The sequence below is a fragment of the Antechinus flavipes genome, chromosome 1 (genome assembly GCF_016432865.1).
Source record: "Antechinus flavipes isolate AdamAnt ecotype Samford, QLD, Australia chromosome 1, AdamAnt_v2, whole genome shotgun sequence".
Lineage (NCBI taxonomy): Eukaryota > Metazoa > Chordata > Mammalia > Dasyuromorphia > Dasyuridae > Antechinus > Antechinus flavipes.
In genome coordinates this window covers 454,135,623-454,149,035 of record NC_067398.1, presented here as the reverse complement: position 1 = coordinate 454,149,035, position 13,413 = coordinate 454,135,623, and the positions used below count along the sequence as shown (strand labels likewise).

The window sequence follows — 13,413 nt, the reverse complement described above, 5'->3', positions numbered from 1 at the left end:
GTTATTGAAAGGATCCCTGTGTGTCTGCTGAGATTTATGGTTACTTCAGTTTTAGAAAATCCCATCTTATTATGCAAAAGTGTGCTGAATTAAGAATAGAGAATTTGCAAAGTATAAAGCTCTGAAGCAATTAGTGGCTTATTCAAGGCTGCCCTTTAGATTTTCCTTGCCTTTACTAAAAGTCAGTGATGACCTTTGATAGTTTGTACTCATTGTAAAACTATTTTAATTCAAGATTTCATGTGATGCATTTTGTGAAATTAAATATTTTGACCTGTGGAGATCTATAGTTCCCTTTAATTATCAGAGCAAAAGTTGATGGTGATATTGAGCCTTCTCATGGTAGAGAAGTGCAAGGAAATCAGTGCTTCTGTTATTATTCTATGACTATTTGTGCCCTGGGCACGATTGTTGAACTAAATGAGAATCAAAATTACTAAAAGATTGTGAAAGAAACAGTTTTGCAGTCGTTGTTAGACTATGAGGTGCTTGGAATGTCATTTTTATATATATGCCTCAAATTGTTCTGCAACTTTTTCATCAAGAAATTTAAATTTAAATAAAGGAGATAAAATCTAACCCCCATAAATGTTTAATTATCACTTCACCTTAAATTTTTTAATTTAATGCCACCACATTTTTTTTTCTTTCCAAGATAATCTGTAAGACAATGAGTTTTATTTCTTATCCTGTCCTAGGGCAATTGACTGATTTTATGGAGTGCGAATCTAAATTGGATATTCATATACTTATAATGGGAGCTAGGCTGCACTATGGATGGAATGCCCAGCCTGGAGTCAGAAAGACTACTCTTTCTGAATTCAAATCTGGCCTCAAACATTTACTGGATATGTAACCCAGGGAAAGTCACTTTACCCTGTTTCCCTCAGTTTTTTCATCTGTAAAATAAACTGGAGAAGGAAATGGCAAACCCCCAAAAGGGATCATGAAGAATTGGACATGGCTGATAAATAACTAAACAAGAAACAGCACATATAACAGGCAGTGGCTTGTTATCTTTCTTGAAAAATGAAAAAAAAATCTTATATTGGATGATGCTTTTGAGGTGAACCTGGATTATAAGTTTAGTTATTTTTAGGGTCACACTATTAATTAATTAGACATTCATGTACTTGAGCAGATAAACTTATGCACGCATACATAGATTTAGCTACAATAATGAACACATGTACCTATACACACATGATCATCTACACATTTATGCAAGTATATGTGTATGTATATATATGTGTGTATATATATTATATATATGTATATATAATATATATACACACGAGTGTACATATATAATATATACACACACACGAGTAAATAATCGATATTTATTAAATGTCTTCTATGTACCAGGCACTGTGTTAAGCATATGTATACATACATGCATTTAAGCATGTATGTGCCCACATGAATATAAATATATTTTATTTATATATAAATGTGTATATTTTATTATATATATGTGTGTATGTATGTGTTTGGATTACTATAAGTAAGACAAGTAGATGCCATAGTGTATGATAGAATGTTGAATTTAGAATAAGGAAGACCTAGATTTAGATCTTACTTCAGGTCATTACCAGCAATGTGAGCCTGAATAACTCACTTAACCCCTCTAATTCATTCCTCTCATTTGTACAATGGTTATAAGAGTAGCATCTTCCTCATAGAATTGTTTTGAGAATTAAATGAGACAGCATGTATATCATCCTTTGTAAACCTTAAAATTAAACCTATACACACACTTTTCTTTTTTGCAGATTCAATTAATTTTTATTTATTACTTATTTTATGTGGTTTGGGGCTAGATAAGCAGAGGACAATTTATAGAATGAGGAACCATAATCCCACCCCATAATAATCCCATTGAACTATATTAGGAGTATTATGGGGTATAATGTTTGTGAAAAATGTTTACAAACTCTTGTGTGTCCAGAATAGAATGACAAGAATGGGAAAAGAGAATAGAAATTATATTAAAAAAAATATCCATTGAAAGAACTGGGGATGTTTAAATGAGAGAAGAAAAATCTTTGCACCTCAATTCAATCTCTATATTATTATATTTTTATAAGCAAGTTAAACATATTAATTTATCTTTGAGGTACCAAATTAGGAACAATAATTGAATGTCAAAGAGAAGCAGATATGAAAGAAAATACCCTAAAACAGGGGTCCTCAAACTATGGCTCGCGGGCCAGATACAGCAGCTGAGGACATTTATCCCCCTCACCCAGGGCTATGAAGTTTCTTTATTTAAAGGCCCACAAAACAAAGTTTTTGTTTTTACTATAGTCTGGTCCTCCAACAGTCTGAGGGACAGTGAACTGGCCCCCTATTTAAAAAGTTTGAGGACCCCTGCGATAGAGAAGGTCCAAAGTGGTCTTATAAATGTTGCTAATTATCATCATCATCATCAGTGTTTTAGGAATTCAGAGATCACTGAAGTCTATAATAGAAAGAAACAGCTTCTTAGAAAACATGGAATTTTAGTGGTCTTTGGAAGAATGGAAATTAAATTGATAAGTAAGGGAAAGAAGAGAAGGAGATATTTAGGATAGGCTACAGTATAGATAGCAGCATGGGTGTTGATATGAGACAATGATGAGACACACTGAAGCAGATGAAGGAAGCTTTTTGTGTGATAGTGGGGAGCAGGTGAGATAATTAGGATAATTGAAGTTGAGAAGGGGGACCCCGAAAGTCCCAGACTGGTGTGGTGAGTATCTCAAAAGAATTTGCAGGCTTGAACTCATCTTCTAGTGAAGGGGCAAAGTTCTGATTGATAGTAATATAAGCCATTACTAAGTGGACTAAATTGTAAGGGAATTCAGTAAAAAAACTGAAGCAAGGAGATAAACCAATACAGCTTTCAATCATAAATGTGTTAATTCTATGGCCCAAGGGCAAAGCTAGGAAGTAATCTCCAGATAAATTGAGGGTGATCTCTGAAATTTGATGATCACTGACCAGGATCATCAATCAGCAATGAACTGAGAAATAGTCTTATTCACTATTGTCTCAGGAATTTGTTCTGTGGGAGTTTTCTGAGGCTAGAAGCTATCTGGCTAAGGAATGGTCAGAATCAGATGGATTGAGTATGCTCAGTTTCCTGAAGTAGATTCCAAAGCCAGAAGACTCAGGACCACTGACCCATTATAATAAAAGCCCCCAAATCACATTACATCAAAACTAGGTAGAAATTCTAAAGCTAAGGAGTTCAGATTGAATATAATAGCTAATATTTTTTTTAATATAGGTTAACAAAAGGAGAGTGGTTTTTAAGGAAGATTTGCTTTGCAGTAGTATTCAGGATGGTTTGAAGGGAGATGAGGAGTAAAGAGTTGTGATAAGAGACTGCTACAGCTATTTCACTTGGACTATGGCAGTAAAATTGCGAGTAATTTGAGGAGCCCCTAAAGAAGTAGGTTTGTATTTCCAGTACTCTGAATCTTCAATGCCTTCTGTTCTGAAGTACCCAGGGGAGAGAATTTTCTCACGGTCCCATTGGGGGTACTTTTCCACTTTAGTTCCACCAGAGATCATCATGAGTGAACATGATTTTTCCACCCTCTTCCTTTAACTATTCAGGGTAAGTTTTAGGATACTTGTATCTAGTTGGGTGTGTTCTTCCAAAACCAGATTTGAAAGGAATATTGACCAGGGAATTGCTTAGGGGGGCATATTTGCTTGACTTTTTGAGGGATGGTGGTGATGGTGGTGCAGAGTCAGGGAAATGACTTAGTTGGAGCTTGTCTCTGAAGAAGTAAGATGTATTAAGGAGGAAAAAGGAATTTAGGAAGGGAGGAAGAATAGAGAGTGAAGGAGAGAGGGAGGAAAAGTAGATGTGATAGAGTGGAGAGAAAGGGAAGGGGGAGAGACAGAAGGAAGAAAGAGAGAAAATAGGGGAAATGGAGAGTGTAGAAAAAGAGACAGATGATAGGATAGCAATTATAGTCATTGCTTTATTTTTGACTTTGTTATATGAAGGGGAAAGTGAGACAAACAAAATGGCATGCAAAGAGTGAATACAGGAACAGTTTAATTCTGTTCTAAAACTTTTCCATTTTTCTACTAATTTAATGAATACCAAGGTCTGCAATTTATCGACTTTTCAGTCTTGACTTTTGGGAGTAGGAAGCAAAAGAAATTTGTTACTTTCAGCTCCTCAAAATATTACAAATTTGTTTCAGTACTTATGACATTGTAACATGTTCTAATTAAGGGAACATATAATGTTAACTCTTACATGCTTAATTAAGAATGTTTCAGATAGTTGTGGAATTAACTAAAGTTTAGCAGTATGCTCTTTGGAAGTATATATCTATGCTTGGAAATAATTTGATAAAAGCAGTGGGGCAGATTAGGGAAGATAATCGATTTTATTCTTGGCTTCATTTAGTGAAGATATTTGCCCCCCCCCCACCTTTCCAATCTGTTTTTTTACTTATTCTCCTGCATATATTCTGCAAAACCAGTGACACTGACCTTCCTGATGTTCCTGTTTCATCACTTGATTCCATGAAATTTCATTGGCTGTCCTCCATGTCTGGAATACTCACTTTTCTTATTTATGCCTCCTGGTTTCCCTGGCTTCCTTTGGATTTCAGCCAAAGTTCTGCTTTATGAAAGAAACCCCTTCCAAACCCCTTAAATGGTAGTGTCTTCTCTTGGTGATTATCTTTAAATATCCTGTATCCTTATATTCTTGTTTTCCCTTAGCTCATGTTGTCTCCCCCATTATACTGAGACCTTATTAAGGTTAGGGACTTTCTTTTGCATTTTTTTATCTCCAGGGTTTAGCCAAGTGGCTGGCACATATTAAATTCATAATCAATGCTTGTTGACTGTATTTGACATGATTTGACTTATGACTCTAACTGAATAAAATCTATCATTTGGAAAAATAGTACAGAATAGTTTGCTTTTCACAATTTTATAGGAATAATTTCCCAGACTTTTTCATTTTCATCCACACCAAGTGATCCTTTTGCCCAGGTAAATTTCTTGAAGGGAAGACAGAATGTCATTTATAAGCAGTTACTGATATTTTTGCTAAAGTTATGATTCTACAATTTTTACAGTATAGAAAAGTACAAATTACTCTTTAGTGATGACTTCTTCCTGGTTGTATTCTTTTCTTGGTTAGGGTATGAAGCAAAAGTACATGCTATTAATAAGGAAACACTCTTATCATATCTATTGTCAGGTGAAATGAAGTGGCACTGTTTACTCTTAACTATGTTTCACTGCTATATGGCTGTTTGACAAAACTGAACCTGTGGGATCTGAAGAAAACAACTTAGCATCTAGCAGACTCTTAGAAAAAAAATAAGTTTGGACCATGTCAACTGAATGGCAAGAATGCAAGATAATTTTGGGGAATAAGAATAGCTAACTTTTAACTGAATACAAATCCCACCTTCACAAATGTTTACAGAATGTGATCATTTAGGGTACAGATCATTTTGTTATTCCCTTTTCTTCCATTATATTGTTTATTTTGAATCTTGCCCTAATAGTTCTTTGTATTTTATTTTATTTTTAATACATATTTCTTTATGAATCATGTCAGGAGAGAAAAATCAGAACAAATAAGAAAAAATGCAGGAGAGAAAACAAACAGAAAAAAGAAGTGAACATAACATGTGTTGTTTTACATTCACTCTCCACAGTTCTTTTTCTGAATGCAGATGGCATTTTCTGTCCAAAGTTTATTGGAATTACTTTGGATCACTAAATCACCAAGAAGAACCAAGTCTTTTATAGTTGATCATTACATATTCTTGTTTTTAGTATGTGCAATATATCCTGATTCTGCTTGTTTCACTCAGCATCAGTGGATGTAAACCTTTCCAAGCTTTTCTAAAATCAGCTGGTTCATCATTTTTCACAGAACAATAATATTCTATTACCTCCATATGCCACAACCTATTCAGCTAGTCCCCAATTGATGGGCATCTAATCATTTTCCAATTCTTTGCTACCACAAAAAGAGCTGCTACAAACATTTTTTGCACAAACATTTTTCTCTCCTTTGTGATTTTCTTGGAATATAGACCTTGTAATGGCACTGTTCAGTCAAAGGATAGCTCTCTGGGCATAATTCCAGTTTGATCTCCAGAATGGTTGGATCATTTCATAGCTCTACCACTAATGTATTATTGTCCCAGTTTTCCCACACAACCCCAACATTTATCATTAGTTTCTTCTGTCATCTTAGGCAATCTGAGAGGGGTGAGATGGTACCTCAGAGTTGTTTTAATCTGCATTTCTTTAACCAATAGTGATTTAGAGCATTTTTTTTTCATATGACTATTGATAGCTTTAATTTTGTCATCTGGAAATTGTCTCTATTCTTATAAATTTGACATAGTTCTTTATATGTTTTAGAAATTAGACCTTTATCAGAAACATTGGCTGTAAAAATTTTCCCCAGCTTTGTATGTCTCTTTTAATCTTATTTATGTTGGTTTTGTTTGTGCAAAAACTTTTAAATTTAATGTAATCAAAGTTATCCATTTTGCATTTCAAAATGTTCTTTAGTTCTTCTTTGGTCATAAATTGTTCCTTTCTTCAAAGATCCGATGGGTAAATTATCCCTCATTTTTCTAATTTGTTTATGATACCATAAATGTTACCATTATGGTATCATCCTTTATGCCCAAATCAGGTATCCATTTGGACCTTATTTTGGTATGGGATGTGAAATGTAGATTTATGCTGAGTTTCTAATATTATTTTCCAGTTTTCCCAGCAATTTTTGTCAAATAGTGAGTTCTTATTCTAGAAGATGGAGTTCGGGAGTTTATCAAATATTAGATTACTAGTCATCTTGTTATCATCTTGTTATTCTCTCTCTTTTTTTAAAAATAACTTTTTATTGATAGAACGCATGCCAGGGTAATTTTTTACAGCATTATCCCTTGCATTCACTTCTGTTCTGATTTTTCCCCTCCCTCCCTCCACCCCTTCCCCCAGATGGCAAGTAGTCCTTTACATGTTGAATGGGTTGCAGTATATCCTAGATGCAATATATGTGTGCAGAACCGAACAGTTTTCTTGTTGCACAGGGAGAATTGAATTCAGAAGGTATAAATAACCCGGGAAGAAAAACAAAAATGCAAGCAGTTTATATTCATTTCCCAGTGTTCTTTCTCTGGGTGTAGTTGCTTCTGTCCATCTTTGATCAATTAAGGCTCTCTTTATCGAAGAGATCCACTTCCATCAGAATACATCCTCAAACAGTATTGTTGCTGAGGTATATAATGATCTCCTGGTTCTGCTCATTTCACTCAGCATCAGTTCATGTAAGTCTCGCCAGTCCTCTCTGTATTCATCCTGCTGGTCATTCCTTACAGAACAATAATATTCCATAACATTCATATACCACAATTTACTCAACCATTCTCCAATTGATGGACATCCTTTCATTTTCCAGCTTCTAGCCACTACAAACAGGACTGCCACAAACATTTTGGCACATACAGGTCCCTTTCCTTTCTTTAGTATCTCTTTGGGGTATAAGCCCAGTAGAAACACTACTGGATCAAAGGGTATGCACAGTTTGATAACTTTTTGAGCATAGTTCCAAATTGCTCTCCAGAATGGCTGGATTTGTTCACAATTCCACCAACAATGTATCAGTGTCCCTGTTTTCCCACATCCCCTCCAACATTCCCCATTATCTTTCCTTGTCATTCTAGCCAATCTGACAGGTGTGTAGTGATATCTCAGAGTTGTCTTAATTTGCATTTCTCTGATTAATAATGATTTGGAGCATATTTTCATATCTTTATAAATAGTTTCAATTTCTTCGTCTGAGAATTGTCTGTTCATATCCTTTGACCATTTATCAATTGGAGAATGGTTTCATCTTGTTATTCTCTTATAAAATTCACAAATTCTAGATTTAGGGGTCAATTCAATGAATTTCATATAAATTAAATATGAAATACTTCTGTAAATTAAATATTTAAAATTAATTTGTTCCAGCTGACTTCCACAGTAGTGGACATATTGTTGTTAATGGTTGGAAGATACATAATACAGCAAAGAATAAATGGTTTGTGTGTATGGCTAAAACACCTGAAGAAAAGCATGAATGGCTAGAAGCTATTATGAAAGAAAGAGAAAGGCGAAAAGGTAGGTGATTAGGTACTTTATTTCATTTTGTGTCATTTTACTTATTAATTCTGGCCAAAAGAAATCTCTGCTTTCTCTCAACTTCTAGAGCAATTTCTTTGTTTTTCTCACATATACTTTCACACTCTTCTTAAAATCTATTTATTTGTGAACTTGGTTTACAAAATACAAATTACATTTATTTCAGAGACTCTCACATTCATTTTTATAGCTCTCTTCTAGAGTAGGTGCTTAATCAATATTGACTTGAGTTCATCAAGTCAATTGGGTAATTAGCAATCATCACATTTCACCAACAATCTTCACATAATTAAATATTAGTTTTAAAACTAGTAAATGCAGAATGGCTATTTATTCTATGGTTAAAATGCTTTGTGTACTTTTTTTATTTTTTTATTTTCAGCTCTTTTGAGTTGGGCATCTCATTTCCTCTCAGATTGAAAAAAGAAATTGCTTAGATGACAAAACTATTCATTTTACAGATGAGGAAACTGAGACTAAGACAGGTCAAATGATTTGACAAAAGTCTATCATCTAGTATATGATGAGTTGGGACTTAAATCATGATTTTCTAAGCCCAAATCCAGACTTCTTTTTATTATATAATATCGCTTACAAAAAGCAAAGAAGAAAAGGTAATGAATGATTCATGTTGATTTGCAATTTTACAAAACTTCCCTAAAGTTTTTGTGGCATTTTTTCTATGAGCGTCCTATTATAGTATTCTTATAATATTGAAATAGAAAACAGGAAAGAAAAAATATTATAGGTAACTTAATGAGTATGTTGGAAAGACTCCTATTTGTTTCTAATCTGTCTCTTGTACCATTATTTTTGGAGCCTATTCATAGTATCTGACAAATAACTTCGTACTATTGGTTCATAAAAGATAGGATTGAACAATATAACACAGCATAAACTATTCATTTTCTTATTTGATCCCCAGAAATCCTTCTAAGAATTATAAATATCATTATTCCTATTATGCATATGAGGAAGTTGAGGCTTAGAGAAATTAAATAACCCATACTTGCACATCTAGGATGTGCTGGATATGGGAAGCAAAATAAGCCATCGTTAGTCCAACACTTTCTACTGTAAAATGTTGCCTGTCATGGCCCATTGTTCCCTGACCCTCATTCAGTAGATTAAGTACTAAATGACTGGATGAGTCAGTTTCTTGTGAATTGCAAAGTGAACCATTTTAGGGGGATATTATTTGAGGACAGCAGAGTGCTATGTAATGAGCAGTGTCTTATTAAACAATTATTTTCAGCTTACTCCCCTGGAAGTTTGTAGCCTAAAATACTTCAGCATTTAAGAATAAACACTTATTTTTATGGAGAAATGTATTACAGTTAATCAAAAGCTGGCCTTCTTCAGGGAGATATAGGTCCAAGATCTGTCTCTGACATATAGTGAAAATTTAATCTTGAATAGGTGATTGTAACCTCTCAGGGCCTCCAAGGAACTGTTTAAGAGTATAGGATACAAAGCAGGTGTCAACTTACATAGGTCAAAGGAGTTTCCTCCCTGGGAATTCTCTATGAATGAAATCAGTGGTCTGCCTTCTCCTCATTCTATTTTCAGTATCACAAGAATACTATAATTATTTTCTATGAGAAAAGAGGCTCCTGAATTTCACATCATTACTCCTGAATCATATGAAATCTATCAAGTTAACCATTTCAGGAATATAAATTTAAAAAACCAGGAATACAGGAAAAGATGAACTGTTATTTAGTAATTTCTTTATCAGTTGTACTACGTTCCTTGGTGAGCACAAAGACAAGATGTCTAATGAATTGTTAGTTGAATTAAATCAATGAGAAACATCTTTGTAGTTAAAAAAAAAACCTCATTATTTCTTGCAACTTTTGATGGTCTTCTTAAAATGATACATTTATAATCAACAAAAGTAAGAACTAAGCTTACTGATAACTGACTGATTTTATTTCAGTTCTATAATATTAAATTCAATAAACATTTATTAGATTTCTTATTATATGCTATGCAGTATTCTAGGGAATAGAAGTATAAAGGCAAAATTGAGACAGTTTTTATGCACACGGAACTCATGGTGAGAGAAATGGCATTCACACAGATAAGTAAATAGAGAATATGTAGAAAATCAATTTCAATAATTTGGGATGACATACTTGAGTACTTTGTCTTTGATCAGTTACGGATATTAAATTATATTATTCACTTAAAAAAATCCATCAACTGAATTTTTGATTGAATTGATTAATTATTTTTAAAACTTAGATTAAATGTGCATTTGTATTGTAAAATACAAATTTGAAATTGAAATAAAAAAGATCTTTTGCATAATTTACTATGATTTTTATTAACATTAATGATAAAATCGAAGGATTCTGGATTTTATTCACATCTTTTTCCTAATCCATAAAATGAATTTGGTAGAGATAGTTTCTTAAGCTTTAATATCCTCTGAGTTTATTTTCTTTATTTAAAAAATATATAATATTATTTTTATAACTAAAGAATGAAAAAATATATTTCTGTCATAAAAATTTACTTGAGAGTTTGTTTCTTTTTCTTTTTTCCTCCCATTTATATTAGGCTTAAAACTGGGGATGGAACAAGATACTTGGGTCATGATTTCTGAACAGGGAGAGAAACTTTATAAAATGATGTGTCAACAAGGAAATCTTATCAAAGACAGAAAAAGAAAATTGACTACCTTCCCTAAATGTTTTCTTGGAAGGTAGGTTGATGTGCTCTATTAAGGTGTATGCTTCTTTTAAAAATACTTACTTTTAACAAATTAAAAACATTGAGCTCAAATTTTATTTCTCCCTTGTACCCTTCTCCCATCCATTGAGAAAATAAGCAATATATCACTGATACATGTGAAGTCATCCACAACATATTTCTATATTAGCCATGTTACAAAAACAAAACAAAACAAAACAATAAAAAGCAAGAAATATAAATAAAGTGAAAAAGGTATGTACTCAGGATTCATCTCTATAGTTGGATAGCATTTTTTATCATGGATCTTTTGGAATTGTCTTAGATCATTATTTTAATCAGAGTAGCTAAGTCTTTCACAATTGGTCATCATTAAAATATTTGCTATTACTGTGTACAATGTTCTCCTGCTTTTGTACATTTCACTTTGCATGAGTTAATTTATGTTTATTTTTTCAGGGTTTTTTTGAAACCCCCTTGCTCCATCATTTCTTAAAGCACAGTAGTATTCATATACTACAACTCATTCAGCCATTCTACAATGATGGGAATCCTCTTATTTTCCATTTCTTGCCACCAAAAAAAAAAAGAATTGTGATAAATATTTTTGCGCATATTGGTCCCTTTAGCTTTTCTTCTGTCTTTGGGATCTGGATGCAATATTGATATTGCTGGGTCAAATGAAATGCAGAGTTTGGGGCATAATTTCAAATGATTCTACAGAATGTTTAGAACTGTTCACAACTCCACCAATGGTGCATTAGTGCTCCAATTTTTCCATATCCCTTCTAGCATTTATCATTTTCCTTTTTTGTAATATTAGCCAAGTTGATAGATATGAGGGGTATTCTAAGTTATTTTAATTTTCATTTATCCTAACTAATAGTAATTTAGACCATTTTTCATATGACTATTGAAAGCTGATTTCTTTGTCTGAAAACAGCTTTAACCATTTATCAATTGGGAATTACCTCAGTTTCATTCATATACATACGATATGTATATGTATATGTATATATGTACATATATAGGGTATGTATGTATATGTACAAACGTGTTTGTTCACATATGTGAAAAATGAAGTCTCCCTCATTTGCTCAGAGAATTTGCTACAATTTTTTCCCACTTCCTTGCTTTTCTTCTGATTTTAGCTGTATTGGTTGTGTTGGTATTATAAAAGTTTTTTCTTTACGTGTAATTTAATGAGATACTAGTTTATGCTTAGTTTCTGCCAAATTTTGCTTTACAATTTGTTTTAGTAATTTTTGTCAAATGTGAGTTCTTGTCCCCAAAGCTTGGGTCTTTAGATTTATCAAATGATAGAATGCTATGGTCATTTACTATTGTGTCTTGAGCTGCTAATTGAGTTCTTGGATCTACCACTCTATTTCTTAGATACTACAGGAATGTTTTGATAATTACCACTTTGTAGTACAATTTGAAATTTTGTAAAGTTAGGTCACTTTACTTCTAAATTTTTTTTTACTGATTCTTTAGCTATTCTTAATCTGTTCTTTCAGATGAATTTTGTTATTATTTTTCTAATTCAATAAAATAATTTTTGATATGAATGAATAAGTAATTTAATTTAGGTAGAATTGTTATTTTATTATATTGATTTGGCCCATCCACGAATAATAAACATTTCTCCTATTTTTAAGATCTATTTTTATTTATTTGAAAAGTTTTATAATTGTTTTTATATGTCTATGTGTTTGTCTTGATAGATAGATTTCCAAGTATTTTATATATGCAGTTATTTTAAAATAAATTTCTCTGTCCATCTGGTCTTGCTATATTTTATTGATAATATATAAAAATGCTCATGAATCATGTGGGATTATTTTATATCCTGCAATTATGCTAAAATTGTTAATTTTTCCAATTTGTTTTTTAGTTGATTCCCTTGTATTCTTTAAATATATCATCATTTCATTTGCAAAAAATGATAGTTTTACTTCCTCACATTTTTATTTCTTCAATTTATTTTAATTGCTATAGCTATTTTGAACAATAGTGGTGATAATATACATCCATGATTCACCTTAAACTTATTGAGAAGTCTTCTAATTTATCCCCCATTACAGATGATTATTGCTCTTGTTTTTAGACTCAATCTTTTTAAAAAGAGGCTTCATTGATTTCCATTTTCTAGCGTTTTTAATATGAATTGGTATTGTGTTTGTCAAAAGCTTTTTCTGCATCTATTGATATAATCATATGTGGGATTTTATTCTGAGATGTGTCCCTCATATTGAATCAGTTTTGCATTTTTGATTTAAATCCCACCTGGTCATAGTTTATGATCTTGCTGGCATATTACCATAATCTCCCTGCTTCAATATGTATTAGTGAAATTGTTCTATAGCTTTCATTCTCTCTTTTTGTGTTCCCTGTTTAAGGTATCAAAATCATATTTGCATCCTAAAAGGAATTTGGCAGGACTCCTTCTTTTTCCCTTTTTTTCAAGTAGTTCATATTGTATTGGGATTAATTATTCTTTAAATATTTAGTAGAATTCACTTGTCAATCTAC

At 32.4% G+C, this 13,413-nt stretch overlaps 1 protein-coding gene across 1 annotated transcript in view; it reads left to right on the top strand.

Annotated features, from left to right (window-relative positions):
* The window catches only part of PREX2 (phosphatidylinositol-3,4,5-trisphosphate dependent Rac exchange factor 2), a 463,645-nt gene that overhangs the window by 174,020 nt on the left and 276,212 nt on the right, over positions 1–13,413 (top strand). The window contains exons 9-10 of the mRNA XM_051970075.1: positions 8,011–8,160; positions 10,747–10,891. Coding sequence (XP_051826035.1) covers positions 8,011–8,160; positions 10,747–10,891 — 295 coding nt within the window. The remainder of the gene's footprint in view (positions 1–8,010; positions 8,161–10,746; positions 10,892–13,413) is intronic.